The sequence below is a fragment of the Stigmatopora nigra genome, chromosome 13 (assembly GCF_051989575.1).
Source record: "Stigmatopora nigra isolate UIUO_SnigA chromosome 13, RoL_Snig_1.1, whole genome shotgun sequence".
Lineage (NCBI taxonomy): Eukaryota > Metazoa > Chordata > Actinopteri > Syngnathiformes > Syngnathidae > Stigmatopora > Stigmatopora nigra.
Window position 1 is genome coordinate 12,333,580 of NC_135520.1, and position 26,590 is coordinate 12,360,169.

At 41.4% G+C, this 26,590-nt stretch overlaps 1 protein-coding gene across 1 annotated transcript in view; it reads left to right on the top strand.

The window, feature by feature from the left end:
- The window catches only part of LOC144206570 (dynactin subunit 1-like), a 48,069-nt gene that overhangs the window by 13,157 nt on the left and 8,322 nt on the right, over positions 1-26,590 (top strand). The window contains exons 5-23 of the mRNA XM_077731606.1: positions 8,487-8,510; positions 9,779-9,901; positions 11,222-11,419; positions 13,983-14,187; positions 14,245-14,323; positions 15,609-15,768; positions 16,496-16,600; positions 16,846-17,037; positions 17,122-17,238; positions 19,235-19,387; positions 20,457-20,617; positions 20,689-20,926; positions 20,992-21,204; positions 22,846-23,010; positions 23,851-23,982; positions 24,049-24,177; positions 25,313-25,455; positions 25,512-25,645; positions 26,324-26,424. Of these exons, the coding sequence (XP_077587732.1) occupies positions 8,487-8,510; positions 9,779-9,901; positions 11,222-11,419; positions 13,983-14,187; positions 14,245-14,323; positions 15,609-15,768; positions 16,496-16,600; positions 16,846-17,037; positions 17,122-17,238; positions 19,235-19,387; positions 20,457-20,617; positions 20,689-20,926; positions 20,992-21,204; positions 22,846-23,010; positions 23,851-23,982; positions 24,049-24,177; positions 25,313-25,455; positions 25,512-25,645; positions 26,324-26,424 (2,772 nt within the window). The remainder of the gene's footprint in view (positions 1-8,486; positions 8,511-9,778; positions 9,902-11,221; positions 11,420-13,982; positions 14,188-14,244; positions 14,324-15,608; positions 15,769-16,495; positions 16,601-16,845; positions 17,038-17,121; positions 17,239-19,234; positions 19,388-20,456; positions 20,618-20,688; positions 20,927-20,991; positions 21,205-22,845; positions 23,011-23,850; positions 23,983-24,048; positions 24,178-25,312; positions 25,456-25,511; positions 25,646-26,323; positions 26,425-26,590) is intronic.

Here is a 26,590-nt window from a genome sequence, read left to right on the forward strand (position 1 = left end):
AGAAAGCTGTCCACTTTGTAGTAAATTTGAGACTTTTATAGTGAGGATGAAGCGGTTCAGAAAATGAATGAATCAATGAACATGTGCTCTATCTGCCCTATGTGTGTTTGTTTGTAAATATGTAATGCGTTGCATTGTAGGTTTTTGTATCGCTCAATGAGGGGAATTGCAATCATTAATAAGGAGAACATTTAGACGAGGTTGACAGGTATGTTAAATTAAAAGAGAGAATCTTGAAACATGGATAGTGGTTGTTGTGAGAGAGCCAATGAAAGCCCAGTAGAGTGTAGCGAGGTTCTTAAGTGAGAATCAATGCATCAGCGACAATATCTTTAAAATAAAATAACGGACAAGAAAATGCATTTACTTTTTGGGGGATTTCGTAGCTTGGAGATTTTTCGTATCTCGAGGCACTCATAACTTGAAAATTTCAAAATTAGAGGCATTCGTGAGTAGAGGTATGACTGTACATTCTATTTAAATATTAATATATTGCAGTATTTACATATGCATACATAACTTTTAATAACTACTCTCCTTGATATTATACTGAAGCGAAAACACGTGTGGTAGAAATAATAGTGCGATCCTACTTCACGTTTTTTTGATTATCGTGGCCATGTCTGCTGTACATGATCTGCACAAGTCAAGGGTATACAGTATACTGAATTTTGTCTGTGTATGCATTTATGGGCACATTGATGTCAAATGTAGGCTGAATAAATGGTTAACAGAGCAGAGATGAACAAAATTCACTTGAGAATGTTAAAAAATATTTTAGAGATGCATTTGGTTGAATATTATTAGCTGAATTGTTAGCATTTATTTGTGTTAAAGCCACTCGTAATGCTTGTCTGTGATTACCAATGACGGGCTTGCCTGCGCTTCTTCCTTTCCTGATTTCCTTCCCCCACGCAGCGAGCATTCAAGACCAAAAAGGTGGGACATGTTTCCCCGGCTTCACTCTACCGTCAAAACCGTCATGGCAAAAATAGACGGGAAGAGGCTGCACCCGCCGCTTTTGTCAAGTAACCACACCGTCACCTCTGGGCTGTTGACTTTTGCTTGACTTTGTTTCTTAGCTTACTTATATTTTTTATTTATTTTTGCGCTTTTACACAACTTGTGCTGTATATCACTCTTGTCTCATGGCCCCCCCACATTATTTTGAGTGGCTGGCAATAGTAAATCATGTGCATCAACTGGAATGAAATGCTGTAAATTCCACCCTTGTCAAGGGGTAGAGAGGGACATACTTGAAAGATAACCTAAAACAAGTTAAATTAGACAAAAACAAAATATTCCTCATTCTTGAACTTTTGAACCTTTGTCCACATTTAAGCCTTCAAACATCAAGATATGAAATTAAACTTTTTGTCAAGAATCAACAATAAGTGGGACACAGTCATGAAGTGGAACAACATTTATTGTATATTTTACACTTTAATAACAAACTAGCAGGGGGGACCTGCTAAGCCGGTCCCTCCTGCTTGTTTAGAACCAAAAGACAATTGTTGCGCTATTAAAAAAAACTCTTTTGAAAAGGGGTGTTTAACAAATAAAAGATTGAGTTTACACACTTAAGTAAAAAAATGCAATCGTCTATAAGGATCCGACAGCCGTTTCTGGCCACCACAAATGTTTTTTAACTTTCTACGTTGCACGTTTTGGATAAACAAAGCGAGAGCATCTCAACATACACACGCACACTCACACACCCATAAATCACGCTTTATAAGGATTATAGATTAAAAAAAAGAAGAATGTGGTGTGCAATAGTTCAGTGAGGATCTCTGAATGGTCCAATGTTGACTGAAAATGCATCTGCTCTGTAATAGTCTGAGGGTTCTCATTAAAGTGAAGAGAGCATCATGGAGATCAAGGAATCCACCAGGCTGGTTCTGTTGTGGAGAAGTTTGGATACAAAAAGATTTCCCAAAAGTCTCAATGAGTACTGCGCAAGCAGGGTTCAAGATCATATTGAAATGGAAGGAGTTCAGACCACTGCAAATCTACTGTGACCCGCCCCTCACCGTAAACTTTCACCTTGAACAAGGAGAAGCCTAATTAGAGATGGTCACTCTGGAGGAACTGGAGAGATCTAAAGCTGAGGTTGGGGAGTCTGTCCATAGGACAACAATCAGTTGTACACTTCCTTAATGGAAATGTGGCAAGTAGAAAGCCATTTCTCAAAGATATTCATAAAAGTTTTTCAAAGCCACCTCTGAGACAGTCAGCAAAAGACCTAAATCTCCGCCCCAGTCTTCCAACAGGACGATGATCCCAAACATAAAGCCAAATGTACAATGAAATGGTTAACATATAAACTTATCCTTGTGTTAGAATGGCCAGGTCAAAGTCCAGACCTGAATCCAATTGAGAATCTGTGGGCAGAGCTGCAGATTGCTGTTCAAAAATCCTTTTCGGAAGGAAGAATTTCAGTCCATCAGTGTGCAAAACTGATAGAGACATACCTCAAACGACTTGCAGGCAATGTTTCCTCTAAGCTGCGCGCGTGCGCAATTTTGCACGACTCTCGTCTTCTCTGGGCAGCAGAAATCATATAGCGCGCAGTAAATAAAATCCAAACTTTTTTTTTTACCCCTCTCCCCATGATGGCGCCGTTTATGCGGCAGCCAGTGGCAGTAGCTCTTTCCACTCTGATGTTTTACAGCATGTTTTACATGAAAATTTAGAGGGAACATTGACATGCACCTGCTTATGGCACGTGTGATACTGGTGTGCCCATAACGAGCAATGATCTTATTCTTGTTGGCATCGGTGAGGCAACTTGTAGTCGCCGGAAAATGGCGCTTAAGGCGGAGAGCTAACAAGTATGAATATGTCATAAATAAATGTCATAAATGTGTCTGGCCTGGGAAGACGAACTTGTGGAGAAGCACTATACAATTTCGTCATACGCTGCTGAGGGTATGATGACTACTGGGCTTTTTGTCAAGTCAATGATGACGACAATGCCTATGTCTGATTTTCATTTTTTTTTTTCATGATGATGTCGCTCACACTGGGACTCAGTCCGCTCAGGGAGGTTGTCTTTCTGCCCAGACCAACGAAAAATTAGAGGGAACATTGCTTGCAGGTGTATTTGCAGCAAAGGTGAGACTACGAAGTAGTAATGCAAGGGGGCTGAAGAAAATTCCACATCCCACTTTTCAGGTTTTTTTAATTGTTAAAAAAGTTTAACATATCCAATAAATTTCGTTAAACTTCATGATTGTGCCACCCTTGTTGATTCTTCAATATTTTCATCTTTATGGATTTGAATCCTAATTCTATCTCACATAATGTCAATAAAAGCATTCAATTTAATTAGCTGTCTCAAAATAACCACTATCCATGTTTCAAGATGTCCAATAAGCCTACCATGCATGCTTTTAGAATGTGGGAGGAAACCGGAGTACCCAGCGTAAACCCACATTTTGAGATCAATGTGTTTTGTTGAAATATCCCAGTCAGAAAATAAGTGCTGCACTCAAGGCAGATCAAGTTTCCACAGCAGTAAAAACAAAACAGATAACAGGAAGTCAGCATCGTGAAGAAGGAGCTGGGATTGGATCTTCTAAACAGGCAAAAGTATTGCAAAATTAATTTACCGTCCTTCATGTAAGGTCATGATTTCATAGAAAATGCAACAAACTCGCTTTTTTTGTTTCACTTTTGTTTTTTTAATACATGGTATTTATTTTGTGCAATATGAAGTTGGCAATAAGCATAGTGTAGTAATTCGAAAAAAGGTATTTGTTTGTCCTAAAGCTACCATCAACCATTGTGTACATAGTTGTCATTGGTTACGTCACAGATAATTCTTATCATTTAATAATTATAATCGGACATAGGCTTTGTCATCATCATTGACTCGACAAAAGCCTAATTGTCATCATACCTAGCTGCGTATGTTGAAATCGGTAGTGCTTCTCCATAAGTTACTTTTTCCCAGAAAAAAGCCCAAATAAGTGATAATTCAGACTCGTAATTTGGCATTCTGCCGTGATGGATACATCGCATCACCCCCTGAGCGGATCACTTGCCTCTCACTGTCTTTCACTTACATTCAGTCAGACAGTAAGAGGCAGATCACCGCACGTCTTTTCATGTTACCTCACCCCAAAGTTATTACGCAGAAGGGATTGTGTGTCGTGTTACCGCAAGTTTAGAGTCCTGATGGATGTGGGAAAAACTGTCATTAAGCCTATTTGTCCGAACTTTGTGAGACCTATAGCATCTGCCAGAGGGCAGCAGCTGGAACAGATTGTGACCAGGGTGGTATGGGTCCCCGATGATGTTCCTGGCTCTGCTGAGGTAACGAGGGCTGGCAATGTCTTCCAGTGAGGGCCGAGAGCAGCCGACGATCTACTGGGCAGTGTTAATCACTCTCTGCATGGCCTTTTTGCCTGCTGCCTTGCTTCCAGCGTACCACACTGTGATGCAGTATGCCAGGATGCTCTCCACAGTGGGTCTATAGAAGGTTACCAGAAGCTTAGTGTCCAAGTTGTTTCTCCTGAGTACCCTGAGGAAATGGAGTCGTTTCTGGGCCTTCTTCACTACTGCCGTGGTGTTTGTAGACCAGGAGAGCTTATCCGTGACGTGGACCCCCAGGAATTTAAAGGACTGGACCCTGTCTACACAAACTCCATTTTTGAGGAGTGGGGCCAGTTTTATCCTGTGTTTGCGAAAGTCCAGGATTATTTCTTTAGTTTTCGTGGTGTTCAGTGAGATTGTTCACCTGAGCACCACGAAGACAGTTTGTTGACCTCATCTCTGTAGGCCGACTCATCCCCTTCTGAGATGAGTCCGACCACAGTGGTGTCATCGGCAAATTTGATGATGGATTTAGACTGGTGGGTTGGTGTACAGTCGTATGTGTACAGGGAGTACAGAAGAGGACTCAGCACACAGCCTTGAGGGGAGCCAGTGCTCAGAGTAATGTAGGAAGAGAGGTGGGGAGCCAGTGCTCAGTGTAATGGAGGACGAGAGGTGGGGACCTAGTCTAACAGTTTGTGGTCGGTTGGTTAAGAAGTTCTTTATCTAGCACCAAATGGAAGAGAATAGTTCAAGGTGGGAGAGTTTGCCAGCCAGAATGTCCGGTATTATTGTGTTGAAGGCTGAGCTATCGTCAATGCAAAGCACCCTCATGTGGTGCTCCAGGTGGCACAGTGCTATATAGAGCTATGGCGATAGCGTCTTCTGTAAACTCTGATATGACATTTTCCATTAAATTTGCATTGGAAGCAATTATTATATGCTGAGAAAAGTTGGACTAGCAGTTTTATCCATTCATTTATTTTCCATCTCGTAACCGGATTCGCTAGCTCTCAAAATTATAATCAGACAGCTTGCCGAACAGACACATCGAGACTATTAGTATATTAATTGTAACTTCTTGTAAACTGTGTGTGTGTGTGTGTGTGCGAATATGTGACATGCTAAAGTGTTTAATTTATTATTTTATTAAACACAAAAGCCCGCGACGACGCCAGACAGCTCAACGAACAGACACATTGAAACTATTAGTATATTAATTGTAATTTCTTGTAAACTAGTCTAAAATGTGGGATGGGCACGGGCGAGGTAAGTTTGTCTACACACACTAGAACAGGACTTTTCGTTCGGTCACCCGGGAACACATATTGTAAAACATGTACACACACACCAATAAAATGTAACTTATTGATAATTTTCATATTAGATATTTAGGTACAGGGTCACCCAAAAAGATGCGTACCAATGGAAACGTTTTCGAAACTGATGGGTACGCATCTTTTTGGGTCACCCTGTATGATAAAGGTAACATAGTAAGCATAATCGACCAGAGGCGGTCGATCAGGTTTTTTATTTTGTTTTTGTGACTATTTTCCGTGTATGCTTTTTTTGCGGGAAAATCGCGTAGAATTACGTAGACAAATATTTTGTATCTATTTTTTGTAAATCTGCAATACTAAAAATATATTTTTGTACTCCCGTGATTGAGTAAGATTCCAAATTCCTAAAAAGAACCATAAACCAACAAAAATGAATTTTACGACGCGCACACGGGGCGCAGACACAGAATCCTAGCAATGTAAGAGTTCTGTAGATCGTCGATGCGATACCATAGTGAAGCAGCAGGGGGTGCGGACAATCTCACGACATTCGTCATCTAGTGATGTCATCTATTGACCAGCCAATCATGAATTTTACGACGCGCAGACGGGGCGTGTACACTTACAGAATCCTGCCTATCAACGACCTCTGGTCAAATAATTTTGAGGGCTAGAGATTACCTGGTTGATCACTTCAACAGTAAACTCTCTTTCTCTCTCGCTCTCTCTCATGATTGTAATTTTGAGAGCGAGCGAATCCGGCGACAAATTGTCCGTCCGACAAAATGTCCGACAGCGAATCCGGCGATGAATTGTCCGTCCGACAAAATGTCCGCCGGCGAATCCGGAGATGAATTGTCCGTCCGACAAAATGTCCGACGGCGAATCCGGCGACGAATTGTCCGTCTGACAAAATGTCCGACGGCGAATCCGGCGACGAATTGTCCGTCGACCAAACGTCCGTTCAACGAAACGTCTGGGGACGAAGTGTCCGTCGACCAAGTGTGCATCGACGGGTATGAATGTGAGCGTAAATATTTGTCCGTCTCCTTGTGCCCTGGGATCGGCTTGCCGCTGATTCAGGGTGTCCCCCGCCTCTGGCCCGAAGTCATCCAGCACCCTCCACAATCTCAGTGAGGATAAAGCGGTTCAGAAAATGAATGAATGTAGGAAAAAAAACACTTTATTCATATACTAGAAAGTAATCCTCCAATATGAACGGTTTTGTTCTCTTTATTTAAGTTTATTTTTCAAATGAATATAGATAAAAACAATATTTACTTTTTTCCATCTTAGAATAAAATTTTAAAATGACATTAAATTCTAAAAAATATGTATTACCAGTTCCATAATAAAAATAAATACAATTGAAGAATAAAATAACAGTGTAGAGACAAGATACTGTACGAGAAAATATACTTAAAACAAAGCCTTTTGCTCATATTTTGTGTTTTCAGCAACTCTGTTTAGTTTTTTTATCTAAATATTTATCATGCTAAATTTCATGTGTTCTTCACGTGGTGTCAGAAAAGACACACAGTCCATACAATTCATCCTTTGACCACAAAGAGTTTGTACATGTATGTATGAATATGTGAATGATTCCATCAAAATCTGGCTTAGCTTCCAAAGGCAGACAATGATTCAGGGGGGTAATGGGGTTGCTAAGAAACGGTGATGTCGCGCCTCATTTCTGCACTCTCCCTCCCTTCTTGTGTCTGTGTTTTTTTTTACATTGTTTGCATCACCCTCGGGCCCTGAGCATTTCACAGCACCGCCCTATCTAGTGATGGTCACCGCGAGGAAACGGTGGGGAGGACAGAGGGCGGTCGCATTGATGTAATGCGGGAGCGCAAGGAAGGTTAACGGAAGCAAAGTAGCCAGATGTCACAGTGTTGCTGGAAATAGAATCGCATTCGCTCAGTTGCGCCTCACCGTTTTCCCTCTGTCTGTATAGTCTCCCATCTTCCTGCCTTTGCGTTAGTGCAGTATTCTCTGGAAAATATGATGAGGGCGACGCCAACTTCCCGAAAGGTACAAACCCGTTGGTCTCGATGCTCGTGCGTTTGCCAGTGAGTTGTCTTGGATTCCTAATTTTGCTTGTATCAGGTATTCTTTTCCAATTTTTACTCATCAGGTTTATCTCTGTTGCTGTTTAAGAGGCTGTGAGCTCTCATTTTGCCTGGACTAAATTCCGCCCAATGTTTGATCTCACGCTAAATCAATAAAGCATCCCATGCGTAAGAAGCAAATGAGCAAGATGAGGGAAGTTTTATGTCAGAAGAGATTGGTTTGAGGAGATAAAGAAAAATACAAAGTTATTTTCTTCTTATTCCTCCTTTTATTTTGCTCTCAAGAAGAAGCAGATAGATATTTTCCAAAAGGATAACAAGTTCATTTTAACAATTTAAACCTCGATTGCTGTCAGCAATGCAATTATAACAAAAACACAAAATACTAGATTATTATGGAAAAATTGTTTATTGGCCAATCAAATGCATATGTCAATAACGTGAAAATTATAGTCCAATATTTCCCATTTAGCTCAACTCCCATATTGGACAAAACAAAACAAACCAGTTCTTTGACTTTTAACTAATGTAGTCCCCCAATCCACTGAGACTAGAAGCGTCTGGAACCGATTGTTCTATCACTACCAGGCACTTCCTGTCTCAATGGATTGGACTTCTAGCCCCATCAATGCAACTAAAACATTTCCCTAATGGATCAGCGAAATTGATGCAATATTCAATTTCTTTTCCGTCTATTGATCCATATAGAATTCTAGAAAATATCTTACCATCCATGACTAACCTTACTTGTTTATGTCCTTCCTTCCCCCTCTATCTCCCTCTTTCCACTCTGCATCTTCATCCTCCTCCTCAGACAACATTGGCCAAAAGGCCCAAGGTAAGTCAGTGTTTTATTTGGAGAAAACACAGCTCGACCTAGTCATTACTGTGATCCTTCGCCACCTCACAGCTTCAACTTTCGCTGTTTCAGTATATCACATTTCTTTTATATATTAATTTTTTTTTTAAAGTTTCTAAAATCGTCAAAATTCACCCTGAGACTTGGAAACGGAAAACAGGAGATGAAAATTATCAAGATTAAGGGCACCGCTTCTTCTACGGCGCTGGAATGGCATGCACTTGACGCAGAACAAGAAACGAAATTTCACCTTAGAAGAATGGCGTGCAGAATAATACAAATAGTCGAGAAGGACGTCGTGTTGCCTTTTCAACTTTTGCATCATGCACACAAAGATTGCGCTAAGCCTATGCCAGCATTGTATGGATTTTGAATCGCCATTTCAAATGCCTCCTTTTGCGTCCTGCGCCATCCAATAATAAATCTACCGAACGAAGGAAGAAAGGAAGAAGCAATGACAGCAGCACTTCCAGGAGTGAAGGTTATACTTCATTGCAAGCGAATGTATAATATTGTGCATCAACTTTTGGCGAAATACAGTATGTGTGAGAACAACATTGCTTTTCGCTTAATATTTGAAGATCTAAGTAATATTTGGAGAAAAAAGTTATATGATTCTGAGATTTAAAACATTACTACACTGATTTTTACATCACGAGAACCGGAATTTCTTTTACTGGCATTTGGTTTATGTGAAAAAGTAGATTTTTGACATACTTTGGGGGTTTATTTGTTCCCTGGAGATACATATTTGGTGAGAACGACTTTATGTAGTTACTTTAGGCGACTTAGTTTACAATTAGAAAACTTTCAACTTGTGGTGTGCCATGAAATTTTTTTCGACGCAAAAAGTGTGCCGCAGCCCAAAAAAGGTCAGGAAACACTAGTGAAGCGATTCATTCGCAGTTCTGAGATCGAGGGTTTAATCCAATGTTTGGACTTTCTTGTTTGGTGATTGCATGTACTCCCTGGGCTTGCATGGGCTTTCTCCAGTACTCTGGTTTCCTCCTACATCCCAAAACTACGAGGGTTACCCCTGGGTAAGAGTGTGAATGTGAATGGTTGTCCATCTCTTTGTGCCATGCGATTGGCTGGCCACCTGGTGCTCATAGCTAGCTGGGATAGGCTCCAGCACCCACCGCACCCTTGTAAAGATAAGCAGTACAGAAAATGAATTAATGTTTGACATCACAAAAAGCCATTTGAAACTCAGCAGTTTTTATGTGACTCAGGCTATTTTTCTTCAGGAGTCGAACCGTCTGGCAGGCTCCGTTGGGAAGGCACAAGGATCTGGCTTGGCCAGTGAGATGAGCAGCAGCGAGACCAGCACACCCGGAAAGATGCCATTAGCGCCACCCAACCCCAATAAGGTATCACTATACCGTCGGTCTTGGGCACTCAATATGGGATTTTAACAATGGTGGAGAAAGTACCAAAACATCTACTCTCACAATTCAATTTTACTCAAGTAAAAACATTTTTGATGAAATTTACTCAAAGTAAAAATAAATGGTAGTGATACCTCTACTTACGAATGCCTCCATATACAAAGTTCTTAGGTTATGAAAGACTTTTATATCAGAATAACTATTCCAAGTCACGAAAATCTGTGTTAATCTTGAATGCCCTCGCTGGACTTAGCTAGCTTGCCACTCACCTCATTCACAATATCAATGCAGTATAGGCTAATTGCCACTTATTACTTATACTTATTTAGAGTCATGAGTGCAGTACCCATCAACCCATGTCCAATCGAATGCATCACGGCACCACACACAAGCTGTAATACACATTTTATATCTGATATTATTCTTTATTTATTTTTTTTTTGCTGGAGTTAGTATATTATTACTGTCATCACTCACAAATTTGCGGCTTCAGTCTGTTGAGTTGTTTTCTATTTTAAGTATCCAAATCAAAGGTACCCATAAAATTGTCAAAATTGACACTGGAACATGTAAGCAAAAGACAAGGGATCGCCCAATGAACTCAGTGCTGAAGAAGAAAAAGGTCAACAAAGAAGAAAAATTCCTCTGAAGAAAAAAAAAACATCCATCAATTTAAAAAAAAATCCACCACAGAATAAGAATAGCCACGTGAAGGACAATGCCATTAATGCCGGGTGAACGCCGGGCAGATGCCGTTGGCCTTATTCAAAAATAAAGTTATCTGGGCGGACAGGATACCTGGGCGGACAGGACACCTGGGCGCACAGGACACCTGGGCGCCGCGGACGAGTGGAGAGAAAGTTAAATTTCCCATATGAGTGCGGGCAGCGGGCGTTTGCTGACACTCACCCGAGAATAGAAACCTCTTGGTGAACAAGACAGCTAGGCGCCGTAAAAGCAATGATGCAATGTATCCATAATGGCAGAATGCAAAATTATCACCTTTTTGGGTCTTTTGCCGGGAAAACGCACCTTATGGAGAAGCACTACCAATTTCGTCATACGCAGCTGTGTATGATGACAATTTGGGTTTTCTCGAGTCAATGATGATGACAAAGCCTGTGTCCGATTATTATATTATTATAAGTATTATTATTAGAGGTACCACTGCAAAGACTGTCAATCCTCCCAAACAAAATGGAATGGAAGCCTATTTTTCTACTATGGCATTTAATGTTAAAGATGCCTCAATCTGTAGTACATTAATGTAGTGCATTTTTTTCTGGATGTGATGGTGCTTAGGAGGAGGAGGCTCTTCGTGCTCAGGTGAAGGGCCTGGAGGAAAAGCTGGAGACACTGAAGTTGAAACGCGGCGAGGACAAATCCAGGTTGAAGGAGCTGGAGAAGCACAAGATTCAGCTGGAGCAGCTTCAAGAATGGAGGAGCAAAATGCAGGAGCAGCAGGCCGAGCTGCAGAAGCAACTCAAGGAGGCCAAAAAGGTACAACCCATTGTGATCTATTCACTTGTGTCTCTATGACAGTGCTACTCAATTGTTTTCTGTTGCGTCCCCGCCTGGAAGATAAAAACCGTATTTATTTGAGTGGATTGCACAAAATGTTGTACCAAAAAATCGAAGCGAAGTTTGTGTGCACGTTATACATGAGGTCTGCCCTCTGCTGGTGAAAAAGTCCCCTGGCACACGGTCTATTGCCCAAAGACGTTTATCTGACTGACGTCTGGGCGAGGGCCAACTCGCCGAGGGAGCATCTTGCCGAAGGTAGAATTAGCCGAACGACTAATTAGCCGACCGACCAGCCAGCCGAAGAACGTTGTGCCGAAGTGCTAGCCCCGGCCCCCGTCGTGTGTGTACATGTTTTTCAACCTCGGCCCCTGGGCCATATACGGCCCGGCCCGCGGGCCATATACGGCCAAATATTCATATCTAATATTCATTTAGAATAACAAGTACCAGATTCATTTAGAATAACAAGTTACAGATAACAACATTCGTTTAGAATAACAAGTTACAGATAACAACATTCATTCGGAATAACAAGTTACAGATAACAACATTCATTTAGAATAACAAGTTACAGATAACAACATTCATTTAGAATAACAAGTTACAGATAACAACATTCATTTAGAATAACAAGTTACAGATAACAACATTCATTTAGAATAACAAGTTACAGATAACAACATACATTTAGAATAACAAGTTACAGATAACAACATTCATTTAGAATAACAACATTCATTTAGAATAACAAGTTACAGATAACAACATTCATTAGAATAACAACATTCATTGAGAATAACAAGTTACAGATAACAACATTCATTGAGAATAACAAGTTACAGATAACAACATTCATTTAGAATAACAAGTTACAGATAACAACATTCATTTAGAATAACAAGTTACAGATAACAACATTCATTTAGAATAACAAGTTACAGATAACAACATTCATTTAGAATAACAAGTTACAGATAACAACATTCATTTAGAATAACAAGTTACAGATAACAACATTCATTTAGAATAACAAGTTACAGATAACAACATTCATTTAGAATAACAAGTTACAGATAACGGCCAAACAAAGTAGTTATAACAGTAAGTACTATAATGACAGAAGAAAAAAAAGAAGTTATAACAGTAGATACTGTAATTTACACCAGCATAGAAAACATTGAGATTAATCTTTGAATTAAGGTTCTGAGCAAATCATTTTGAATAAATATTTCCGAAAATAATGGGAAATTATTTAAAATTAAAATATTGTTCTTATTGGTACACATCACTAGAAGTAAGTGTGTTCAATAGCATTTTCATGTATTGTTCTCTAAGCCCTCTAGTCTGTATTTTAGTAAGTCCGGGAATCGTACTCCAGAAAATTTTAGACACATTCCCCGTGCAAAATGACCCACCAGAACCAAGTGGACCCGCTTTTAATACACACCTGTACGCACTCTAGACTGGTTTTGAATCAGCAGAACACTTCCACCTGATGGACAAATAATTTTACTGCATATGGGTCTGGTACCGGGTTAAAAGTGCCCTTTTTACTGGGGAATCAAGCACCCTGGGCTCGGTTCTAGTTTCTAAAAAACACCAGTACTTTTATTAATGCTGCAGTATTCGTCTTTTTTCATTTAATGCTGTTTTCGGCTGAATTTAAAGTCATTTTGTGCATTTTGGGGCTTTTCGCGGCCGCATTTGGACGTTTTGCCTCTCATGGCTGTTTTTTTGTCACGTGACTCTTGTCACGGAAAGAGAATTCAGGAATATTTTTATTAAGCAGCAGCACCATATTTGAACTTTGTAAGACATGCATTTGTCAATGTAAAAATAAAAGATATTTCCCCATCAATTTCTTTGCAATGTGGAATCTTCCTGCAGCCGTGAGAACAAATGAAGACAAAGTAGTAGTTGTTTAATTGATAACTCTTTGGAGTTCGAGATACGCAGAAATATATCGTAATTTTAAATAATTTCCCATTATTTTAGGAAATATATATTCAAAATGATTTGCTGAGAACCTTAATTCAAAGATTACTCTCAATGTTTTCTATGCTGGTGTAAATTTTCTGGATTAGCATTACAATTTCCTGTTATAACTCCTTTTTTCTTCTGTGATTATACTACTCACTGTTATAACTACTTTTTTTCTTCTGTGATTATAGTACTCACCGTTATAACTATACTTTTTTTCTCCTGTAACGTACTGTTCTGCGTGTGTTTGGCCGTGAATAAATGCCCTTGTTATTCTAAACAAGGCGGGCCGAGGTTGAAAAACATGTACACACACGACCGGGGCGAGTGCGTCGGCACAACATCCTTCGGCTGGCTAGTCGGTCGGATAATTATTCGATCGGCCAGATGCCCACTCGGTGAGTTGGCCCTCGCCCAGACGTCAGTCTTTAGGCAGGTAGATGGGCGAAGATCAAAAAGCATGTTTCTTTGTTTCTTGAGGCAAAATCTCCAAGGTATAGGGGCCCGCCCAACTATTTGAGAAGCACTTCTCTATCATGACCCGAGCTTTTGCCGACAGGAGGCTAAGGAAGCCCTGGAAGCCAAGGAACGCTACGTGGAGGAAATGTCAGACACAGCGGACGCGGTTGAGATGGCCACACTGGACAAGGAGATGGCTGAGGAGCGTGCTGAGTCGCTGCAGTTGGAGCTGGATGCCGCTAAGGAGAAGGTGGAAGAACTCACTGTCGACCTGGAGATCCTCAAGCATGAGATAGAGGAAACAGGTGTGTTCTCCGACCTCCTTCTGACCCAGCTCGTCTATTTACGACTCTCCCTGTCAGGTTCTGATGGGGCCGGGTCTAGTTATCACCTCAAACAGCTGGAGGAGCAGAACGGCAGGCTCAAGGAAGCTCTGGTCAGGTTCGTTCTCACAACTTCTATTTCTTTTTTACTCCTTTCGGATTTCAATCTCTGTTACTATTTCCCTTTTGTGTTAAATACCTTAACACAAATGAAAAATGTATATCTGATAAATAATTACAGTCATACCTCTTCTTACGAATGTCTCTAGGTGCGAAAGTTTCAGTGTTTTATATGCGACATACAAAAAAGATCGAAGTTACAAAATGTTTTGTTGACATTCCATTTAGCGCACCACGGTCTAATGGATGCATATTAACGTAACCCCAGCCTTTACTGTAGCGCCTTATAGTGCAGTGCGCCTTATATATGGAAAACATTTTAAAATATGTCATTCATTGAAGGTGCGCCTTATAATGCGGTGAACCTTATAGTGTGGAAAATGGGGTAATTTTAAAAAGATGCCTTTTTTGTCCACTACAATCAATTGCAACTTTTTTCCTTTAGATACTTTTTCCTCATATTTTATTGTTGGCTTATAATATATTTCAGTACATGCCACCCTAACTAAAACTGTAAACAATTAAAGTGTTTTTGAAAAATAAAATAAATGAAAAATAAAATTAACTTTTCTAATCAACTAATTTCACTCTAACCTCAAACTAATGTCTTACACATTCTCAATCTATAACGGACGGTCCTAGTTATTAAATAAGCATTATTGGGGTCACTTATGTTATGTTAACCAAGTGAAGTCTCCATGTAGTGTACTGTTCTCATGAATGCACGTGAGAAACAGTGCACAAACATTGATTTTTTTTTAACTGAACTTCACCAGGACTCTCACATCACAAAACACTAAGTACCCAAACCTCATTGCTCCCAATCCATTTGCCTTCTGGTAATGTTCGATGACACGACTGATTTTACAGACGTCTTTGCTGATTTCTGTATCTTTGGTGTTCTTTGCTGATTGCTTTGTGTACTTTAAACAACCCTTGTAGTCCACATGGCTCCTTTCACACACTTGAATACAGCAAGCATATCCCAAAATACGTTATTGATTGGCTAACATAGAGTAAGATGCCATGCTAAGCCAATTAGAGACAATCTAACAGTGTGGGGCAGTTCTTATTTGTATTATTGGCAGCTCTGTATGGAGAACAAAGGAGCACCTGTGTGAATACATACATGACTTGAGTGGTCATACAAACAAAATACAGACAGGCGAGAGTATACATTTTGAAGATGTAACAGTCTGCACTTTTTAAAAGTAACTTGAACCACATTCGCGGTCAACAAATTAAGTTTCACCCAGTCCTAATGGCTTTTCAATGGTGCTCAGGATGCGAGATCTATCGGCGTCTGAGAAGCAGGAGCACACCAAGCTGCAGAAGCAGATGGAGAAAAAGAATGCAGAGCTTGACGCTTTCAGAATCCAACGGGAGAAGCTGCAAGATGAACTGGCAGCCACTGAGAAGATCGTGGATGAGCTCAAAGAACAGGTCGCGCTCACCTTACCAACACCTCCAGTATTTCATTTGTCATTCTTAACATAGGCGTCTCATGAGCCAGCAAGAAACCACACATTTAAATCCACGATCTCAACATCAATAAAAAGAGCAAATCAACAAAGGACAGAGCTCAGAAACCACCTTGTTTTTAGGAGAACAAAAATAATTAACCCACAAATGCAGTAGTGCAGTGTAATGCATTTATATGTGCGGTACACATTTCAGCCAAAACTTTTAAATTGTCCATCTTTCAATATCTCGTGATCTCTCTACTTATAAAATTAATTTGTTCCAGAAGGGGGTTATGACTTATATTTTGCATAAGTAAAGACATATTCTATATTGAATTAGTGTAATTTGTTCCAGAATCATTAACTCTTACGCCATAATCGCTCTAAAAAAGTACTATACCAATTTTTATGGCATGTATGCAAATGTATGTATGTTTGCAAAAGAAAAAGAAACTTATTTATAAACCCATTAAAGTGAATATAAAATGTAAATACATTTTCCAATGGGGTGGAATTCCTAGTGCTTGCTAATTCAACATGCATACACATTCATGTAAACACACAATCCATCAAATTTATTTAAGTACTTGGAATTGGTGGCCTTATTACTGCAAAAAGGAAATAACCATACAATTGTAGCAAACTGTACCCAGAAAAAAACACAAATGTGAAGATAAGACATGTATGACAATGCTGATTATATTCAGGTGGACACAGCTCTGGGATCTGAGGAGATGTTGGAGACTCTGACAGAGAGGAACCTGGATCTTGAGGAAAAAGTCCGCGAGCTCCGTGAAACTGTGACTGACTTGGTAAATGGCTATTTGATGGAAATGTATGGGTTTTTATATCAGCAGTTAAAGTTTGTCCACCAATGGGAACCAAAGAATTAACCCCAAAAATAACTATCCTAACTAATTGGCTGCCATTGGTAGTGCTAGATGTCATCCCCACTTGGTACGAGAAGCTTCCATTTTAGTCCAAATAGTTTGGATGCCTAGTGCCTTCAATGGCATTAAAAGAGGATCATTGACTTCCAACAAGCTTATCGTTGCAGGAGGCCATTAACGAGATGAATGACGAGCTGGCGGAGAACGGTCGTGAGACAGAGCTAGAGCTAAGAGAGCTTCTGGATATGAGCGGTGCCCGAGTGCGTGAGGCCAACCAGCGGGTGGAAGCAGCGCAGGAGACAGTGGCAGACTACCAGCAAACCATCAGCAAGTACCGACAACTCACCGCTCACCTGCAGGTTACTGGCTCGGCCCCTAAATATGAACTGGGTGTTACAGTCAGGTGCTAATAAGGATGATTCTTGTGTTAATCCGATCGATAGGAAGTGAACCGGGAGCTAACCAGCCAGCAGGAAGCATCGGTCGAGCTCCAGCAGCAGCTGCCCGCAGAGATTTTTGACTTCAAAATCAAGTTTGCAGAGACCAAAGCCCATGCAAAGGTCAGGACTGATACATTTTTAACAATGTTTGAAGGCGTGTTTCTTATTACGTATGCTGTGCTCTTGTGGGTTTTTTCACTTAAACAAAATTACACTTGTCACTAGCATACAAATTAAATCATCATGCAGTTGGATACTGTAGGATGCTGTTGGGTACTATACAATGCAGTCCTATACAATAAAGTTACGAGGAAGTATAAACTGGAATGACATATTTATTCATATATTTTCCATTCGCTTATCTTCACAAGGGTTGTGGCACTGCCGGGGCCTATGAAAACTATTGTAGTAAGCTGGGGACACCATGGATTGGTTGCCAGCCAAATGCACGGCACAATGAGACAATCAACCATTCATACTCAATCTCATCCCTAAAGACGATTAAGAGTGTTTAATCAGCCTAGCATGCATGTCCTTAGGATGTGGGGGAAAACCTGGGTACTTTGATAAAAACTGGAAAACAAAACCAACTCCACACCAGGGATTTAAACCTTGATCTCAGAACTGTCGCCTCCTGTCTCTGCATGTGGTCACAGCAGCGGGGTGCCGGGATGGGCAAAGGAGCGGGGCACCGGGATAGGGGGCACCGGAATGGGAACACAGGAACAGGGCGCCAGAACGGGGCACCGAAATGGGAACACAGGGACAGGGCCCCGAAACGGGATCACATCGGCGGCTAGCTGGAATGGGAACACAGGGACAGGGCCCCGAAACGGGAACACATCGCCGGCTAGCTGGAATGGGAACACAGGGACAGGGCCCCGAAACGGGAACACATCGTCGGCTGGCTGGAATGGGAACACATGGGCGGCTAGCCGCAAAAGGAACAAACGGGCGCTAACCTCAACGGAAACATGAGCGGTTAGCCAGAACGGGAACACGGGAACATGGGAACAGGAACACGGGAACGGGAACACGGGAACATGGGAACAGGAACACGGGAACACAGGAACGGGAACACGGGAACACGGAAACACGGGAACACAGGGACCAGGGGTCACGGGGACTAGGGGTCACGGGAACATGGGAAAGGTAACACGGGAACAAGGGAACGGGAACACAGGAACATGGGGACACGGGGACACGGGAATGAGAACACGGGAACACGGGAACACAGGAACGGGAACACGGGTAAACCGGGAACGGGAACACAGGATCGGGAACGGGTACACGGGAACACGTCTATCTCCTTGTGCACTGTGATTTGCTAGCCACCAATTCAGAATGTCCTGATACCCATAGTTTGATAGGATAGGCTCTCATGTGTAAATGTCTGAGTGCTGGGCGGGCGGTTTTTTCAGTGTCCCCCCATTAGTCAATGCAGAATGGTGCTTGCTCGCCAATACGAGGAGTATACTACTTCCCATTGGTAAGTGGTCGTGCTATTGTGAGAACATTTGTGTGCATCATTTTCGGGATATTTTGAAGGAAAGACAAAAGCAAACAACCGTCGGTAGGTTCCTTTTAAAAACTGCATTTGAAAGTCAGGGTGAAGGCAAGGCAAATAGAGCAAACCCGGGAGGAGAAAGCTATAAAGATTTAAAACTAAATTAGAATTAAGTTTAGTGTAAGGTTAGATTAAATTTATTTTTCAGTGTGTCTGTATCGTAATCCAAGTTCATTTAAATTTGTTTGTTATTTTACGAGTACATTGCCGTGTAAAAAGTCTCTCTCTCTGTCTCACTGTCTCTCTCTGTCTCTCTCTGTCTCTGTCTCTGCCCCTCTCTCTCTGTCTCTCTCTGTCCCTGCCTCTCTCTCTCTCTTTCTCTCTCTATTCTGTCTCTCTCTCTTTCTGTCTCCCCTCCACAAAATCAGTCTAATTTTCGTACCATTAAACTTCATAACCACTAGTTATTTGTTGTTAATAAATAGCGAATAAGAGCAAATAAAATATTTTTCCATTCCAATATTCAGTTTTTTGGTGTTTTTTTCAGATGGTTAGAACAACCTAATTTGTTTCTATTTAATTTCTATGGTAAATGTGATTTGAACTCAGGCCATGGAGATGGAGCTGCGAAAGATGGAGGTGACAGAGGCCAAGCGGCACTTGTCCCTGCTCACATCCTTTATGCCTGACTCCTTTGTTCGGTGCGGCGGAGACCATGACGCAATCTTGGTGCTGCTGCTCCTTCCCAGGATGGTCTGCAAGGTAGCGAACCTTTGACACTTTGAATTACATTAAATCTTGCATGAATATTTTGTATGTACAAGCATTCGTAAGTGGAGACACCACTGTCTATATACACTAGACCAGGGGTCGGGAACCTTTTTGACGTAGAGAACCATAAAAAAATTCATATTTTCAAATGTTATTCCTTGAGAGCCATACTCAAAATTTTAAAGTAAAAATACACTAAAATGTTAGCTATTTGTAGTAATTTTACCACTTTTCATGTACAAATGAGATCTTTTGACAACATTGTCGCGCTGTTGCTAATCAATGATAATCAATGGGAGTAAGCATGCAGAATAATTTAATTGAAAAAAAAGTTTCAAGCTGCACTTCAGGTAGTGTCGGCGCCACAATGCTCACGCAATGCTCCTATTGATGCATTCAGGACTGTGCTTTCTCAATAGCGGTTCCCATATTTTACCTCACAGTTTAGCGGGGAGCCATATGCCCCTAGCAAAAGAGCCACATATGGCTCCCGAGTCATCGTGACTGGACGATTCGCCGAAATAGGTTTCGCCGACGGATGTTTGAACTAAGGACAGTTCGCCGAGGCGAAAGGATGGTTAGGGTTAGCGGGTTAGGGGGTTAGGGGGATTAGGGTTTAGGGGGTTAGGGCTTGGGTTTGGGTTAGGGTTTAGGGGGTTGGGGTTAGGCCTAGGCCTACCCCTACCCCTGAACTAGACCAAGGAGCACAAGCAAGTCTTTTCTCTGAGCGAGGAGGCACAAGGAAAAGTGTTAAACTGTTATGTATTTTGCTGAATCACAATTCCAAGATTACTATGCCAACCTGGGATGCCATGTCGTCCGGATTATAGCCTGTATTCCTGATGGTGCTGCATGAGCATGGTAGCATGGGTAGCCTGTGCACCTCGAAAGATACCATTACTGCAGAAAACTATCTTCATGTTATAAAACATTTTATGAAATGGACAGGCATGCAAGCTTTTGATGGACCATGCCTACGTGACAAAAGTTGCTAGGGTATATGATTGGTCAATGGGCAAATGAGGGCCAAAGGTTATTTGTCTTTTGGATGTTTGTTTAGGCAGAACTGATTAGCAAACAAGCCCAGGAAAAATTTGATCTCAAGGAGAATGGAGCGGTGCCTGCTGAACTGCGGGGGTCTGCAGGCGATCGCCTGAGCTTCGCTGCGGGTCTAGTCTACACACTGACCCTCCTGCAGGCCACCCTCCACAAATATGAACAGTACGTTGAATATTTAGCTGTCAAGCCGTCAATACAAACCCTTTGACATTGAGTGTGTGCGCACGTTTGAGGGCCTTGTCAGAATGCAGCGTGGAGGTGTACAAGAAAATTGGCTCATTGTATGCGGAGATGAGCATCCACGAACGCTCGCTCGAGTTCCTGATGGATCTCCTGTGCAAGGACCAGCTGGACGAGACTGTGAATGTGCAGGCGCTAACCAAGGCCGTCAATTACTACCAGCAACTCTACTCCGTTCACCTGTCGGAGCAGAGCGAGGACTGCACCGTGCAGCTAATCGACCACATTAAGGTGAGAGCCAAAAGCAGCTGACTAGCAAAGCTCGATTAATGTTAACCGGGACGACATGGTGGTAGTTCACACAGAATGCGCTGGACTGCGTGCGTGTGGAAGCCGGACGCCTAAGGTCCTTCCTACATGCCGGCCAGGAAAAGACAGACCTTAGAATGCTGTTGGAAGAACTGGAGACAGCCTGCAGCGACACGCAACAGTTTTGCAAGAAGATCCGACGACGTATGCCGGGAACCGACGCGCTGGGAATCCCGTCCGCCCTCGCCTTCGGGCCGCAGGTGAGTGTGCTCCCCAAAGCCACATTGTTTTGGTTCTTATGCCATTAGCTCTGGCAGCTAACCTGCAAGCTAAACTTCCAACACAGTTATATTCTACTCTCTGCTGTTTAGCCCAAAAAACAACCCAAGTCATTGGCCACACGTCATTTGTCATTGGTCAAAGCCAGTGGTGGGCCATGCATTTCACACCTAGGCCTTTAGTAGTGCGACATCTGAATCAATCCAAGCCTCAATAACTATTTTATAGCTACAAAACCTTAACTGTAGCATAAAACATAAAAAAAAACATCAATAATAACCTCATAAAATTGAAATATTATTTCGGAATAAAGCCACATTTTACTCACCAAAAATATTTGTTATTTGTACACAAAATCCATCCTCCTTTCTTTCCTCAAGAAGATTCCAATTACTCTGTCATACAGATTATCAATGCGTTTCAGTTCCATCAAGAAGTTATTTTCTATTGCCATCGAAGCAAATACTGAAAATCAAACCTGTCTTGTTGTATTTCTGGCACAAGTTTTTATTTGATTTAGGGCTAAAATATCCGTTACTGGTTGTAACAGGCTTGCTCACTACACCCTATCACTAGCCAATCATAGTTTGTGAAAACGCTGACGTTTCCCTATACCTGCGAGTAGGCATTGGTCTCGCCGACTCAAAATCTGATTGGTTAAAGCAACAGTTTTATTGACGCTTGTTTTATACAGAGGAGCCTGCAGAACTGATTGTGAAGGCTTCAAGGCAGATTTCTGACCCTGACAAAGAATAACAGCTGAAATGTGATTGGTTAGATGCTTAGATATAAAAACACATCAAGAAGCAGTGCAACCAAGGGAAAAGCAATGAAAGGAAGCTGACAGACAATTTGGAATTATTTAATAAATATTCATGGACAAAACAACAGTTTGTGATTCAGATTTTTTTTTACCCAGCAGAGAAGGTTTTGCATACACTGACAGTCCACCAATGGTCGAAGCAGTTTTGAGGCAAATATTTGGATTAAAACAACCGTATAGACTACTTACTGGCTGCTCTTCTTCCGTCTATGTGTTCAGTTCTCTCAGTTCAGCACTCAGTCGGACGGAAAAAACATTTATATCGGCAGTGTTTGTGTTGGGCCAGTTTCCTACACTTATTCACCATTTTATGATGAAACTGATTTCTTCGGGGGAAAAACTAAAAGCCACAGCCACGACCGTAATGAAACTAAATCAAAGAGGACATTGTGCGCAAAAAAACCCCATTTGCCAGTGACGTTCACTATGTAAGAACTGTATTTTTTTGGCCAACAGTGAAATGGGATTAAAACTGTTGTTTTGTTGTTGGTTTTTTTTAAACTTTTTTGTTTTTTTTCCCTTTTTTTGGGGTTAATTTTGCAAAGAATAAAACTATGGGTTGGGGCTCACCAAAGTCCAATATATCGCATTCAGTAAAGTGCCCCTCACAGGTGGCAGGCATATTAAATGTTATTTTTTTTGCCTTAAAAATATCCCTTTTCATTAAAACTTAACTTTTTCTTAAAAATGGACTGAATCATCAATTTTTTTTGTCTTCTCTGAGAAAATAATCTTGTAGACTATCTGTTTGGAGAGAGGGTCAGCAGTCAATTTTAGTCTTTTTTTTTGCACATGGCAGGTGTCGGAGGCACTGCGCGAGTGCCGCAAGCAGCTGACATGGGCAGTGGCACTTCTGCAGGAGGTGGCAGCGGCGGGGGCGCAGATGATGTCACCGTTGGGCGAACAGGAGGGAGGCCTACCAGCTGCCAAGCTGTACAATGTGGCCCTCAAGGCCGGAGAGCAGGTGCTCATAGGTCTTCTCCATCAGTAAAGAATTTTTTTTTTATTATTCTTTTCTCTCAAATTTACCTCGCTTCAGTTAAATTTTATATTTTCTTTGTGGATATCTTTAAGGTTTATGTTTTGACTCATTATTAACTCACTAACGAACTAAATTCGTACACGCATTCATGAATTTTTCATACAGTTTATCCTTATCAGGTTTCCGGGGGTGCTGGAACCTATCCCAGTCAACTACGGGTACCAGGGGACATCCTGATTTGGTGGCCTGCGAATCACAGGGCTCTAGAAGTTGGACAACTATTCCCGCTCACAGTTATACCTAGGATACTGTGAGGCGGCATCTCATCTCATTTTCTGAACCACTTTATCCTCATCAGGGCTGTGAGGGGTGCTAGAGCCTATCCCAGCTGACTTCAGGCCAGGGGACACCCTGAATTGTTGGCCAGCCAATCGAAGGGCACAAGGAAACAAACAAACATTCACGCTCACACATATAGCTAGGAGCAATTTAGAGTGTCAAATCAGCCTACTAAGCATGTCTTTGGAATGTAGGAGGAAACCAGAAAACCCGGAGAAAACCCATGCAGGCCTGGAGAGGACATGCAAACTCCACACAGGTGGACCGACCTGGTTTTCAACCCAGGTCCACCACTGTGAGGCCGGCATGCTAAGCAATTGTTTAGCTTTAAAAAGTTTACTTATAGAATTCAAGACAGAAATCACCTAAATTATTGTTGGGGAAAACTTGACAGATTTTTTTTCAAATCGTAACAATTAAAGAAAATTTTACTACAGAAATAATACAGTGTGATAACAGTGTTCTTATTATGTTTTTGTGCAGATTTACGGACAAATAGGCGCCCACCCGTACGAGTGCTTGCGTCAGTCGTGCCGCATTGTCATTGCGACTATGAACATGATGGCCACCGGCATGCAGGAGGGAGAGTACGATGCCGAGAGCCCCAACAACAAGGTGACTTGAGGTGACCTGTTTTTTTTAAAAGAGCCAACGCTGATTTAAAAAAAAAATTCTCATTAGAACCCACCTCCTGTGGTGCTTCGGGCAGCTGCTATACGCGCGGAAATGACTGACATGGAAGGCTTGGGGATTAAACTGGAAGACAGGGAAACCGTCATCAAAGAACTCAAGAAGTCGCTCAAAATTAAGGTGAGGATACACTTAAAGAAATGTTTAAAATCAGGCGTGTCAAACTCCCTTTGGTCTGCGGGCCGAATACAGCTTAATTTGAGATCAAGCAGGCCGGACCAGTAAACTCATTGCAAAATTACATAGAACTAACAATAAGCCCACTTTTTTACCTTTGTATTAGTTACTAATACTAATAATTAGTGCAAAGAATGAGTAAATTATCAAAATGTTTATTAACAGAATTTTCCTTTTACCTTATGAACAATATATTATGAACAAGAGAATAACATAAGAACATAAATAAAGTATGTGCAATTTTAACACCACTTTTACACAGTTAAACATATATTTAAGTGTGTTTAAGTGTAAAACACTGTGGATAATACAGGAACTACAAATTTTAAAGAAAATTCATATTTTTTTTATACAATGCAGCTTTCTTCCCCGGGCTGTACCAGACCACCAGACGGGCCGGATCCGGCCCGCGGGCCGTATGTTTGACACCACATGGTTTAAATCCTCGCAAATAAAAATATATTTTTTTAAATGCATTTTTTGGCAAACGTGGAATCAGATTTATTTTATTCTGTTTAAGAAGAATAGATGTACTATAATAGATGGGTTTTTTTTTTAAAGAGCCACTTACTTTTTTCATCTTTTATATTGATTTTTAAATGAAGTTTAATTAATATTTGTTTAATTAAAAAAGATAGTTATTTAAACGTTTTTTTCTTTCTAAAAGTTTTTTAAACCACAAATAATTTATTAAATTTTATTGAATCTAAGAAATAAGAGGAAATAATTTCTCTGGTTAGCATGTCGGCGACAGTTGGGGGACTTGGGTTCAAATCCACATTCGGACCTTTCTGTGTGGACTTTGTATGTTCTCCCCGGCCGGGCCTGCATGGGTTTTCTCCGGGTACTCCAATTTTCTCCCACATTCCAAAGAAATGCATAGTAGGCTGATTTGACACCTTAAATTGCCCCTAGGCATGAGTGTGAATGTGAATTGTTGCTTGTTTCCTTGTGCCCTGCAATTGGCTGGCTACCATTTCAGGGTGTCCCATGCCTCTATTATTATTTTTATTTATAAAAATAGATTTGTTTTGTCGATTCATCATTGCAGCAAAGTAATGATGGAGGTCTCTTTCAGGGCGAAGAATTAAGTGAGGCCATCATTCGTCTGAGCCTACTAGAGAAGAAGCTGGACAGCTCTGCCAAAGATGCTGATGAGCGTGCGGAGACAATCCAGACCATGCTGGACGAAGCTCACCAACTCCTCAGAAAGAAAGAGAAGTAAGATGACCTGGAATTATACTAAACCCGAGCCACCTGTCTCCTTCCGCCCACAGGGACTTTGAAGAGACGATGGACGCCTTGCAGGCGGACATTGATCAGCTGGAGGCAGAGAAGGTCGAGCTAAAGCAGCGCTCTAGTGTTGGCCCTTCGTCCCCACTTGACGCTCCAGGCTCAGTCGGGATGCCCGGTGAGAATGCCCTGTGTGTTACTAAATAGAATTTTCAAAATTCATTTTTAATAGCCGCCCGATGGCGCGTGTTGTACCTGTGTGGAGTTTTCATACCTGCGTGGTTTTCCTCCGGGTACTCCGGTTTCCTCCCACATTCCAAAAACATGCATGGTAGGCTGATTGAACACTGTAATTGCCCCTAGGTAAGGGTGTGAGCGGAAATGGTTGTTTGTGTACTTGTGCCCTGTGATTGGCTGGCCACCAATTCAGGGTGTTCCCGCGCCACTGCCCCGAGTCAGCTGGGATAGGCTCCAGCACCCCCTGCAACTCTAATGAGGATAAAGCGGTTCAGGAAATAAAATGAGAACAACTGAAGAGAAATAGGCTGTTCATTGCATGTGTTTTAAATAAATGCTGACACAATTCTGGAATACCAGCCAAGTGTATAGATAGAAGTGTATAGATAGTGTATAGATAGTTTTATTACACGTACAATGTACATAATTCCAAGGTTTTACAGTGTGGTGTGTAATTTAATCTTTAGTTGAGAACACTAACCCTGATGATAAATGCTGGGAGACAGCTGGGATAGGCTCCAGCACCTCCCGCGAGACTTATGAGCATAAAGCGTTTCAGAAAATGAATGAATAGTCCTTTTTAACCTGAATTTTATCAATTTGTTTGTCGTTGAAACAGCCCACATTATACAGGTGGTGGACTCACCGCTCATGACACGGCAGCTTGAAGCTCAGCGACTTTGTATCAAGCAAATGAAGAACCAAAACATGTGGCTGAAGGTAAGCTGGAATGTGTGTTCTAACTCATTGCCTGCGTTTGAAAAACAAGATCTTCTGAAAATAATTGCTGTGTGTGTGAATGCTTGCTTGTCTCATTGTGCCAAGTGATTGGGTACACACCCATTCAAGGTGTCCCCTGCCAACAGCCCAAATTCTGGTGGGATAG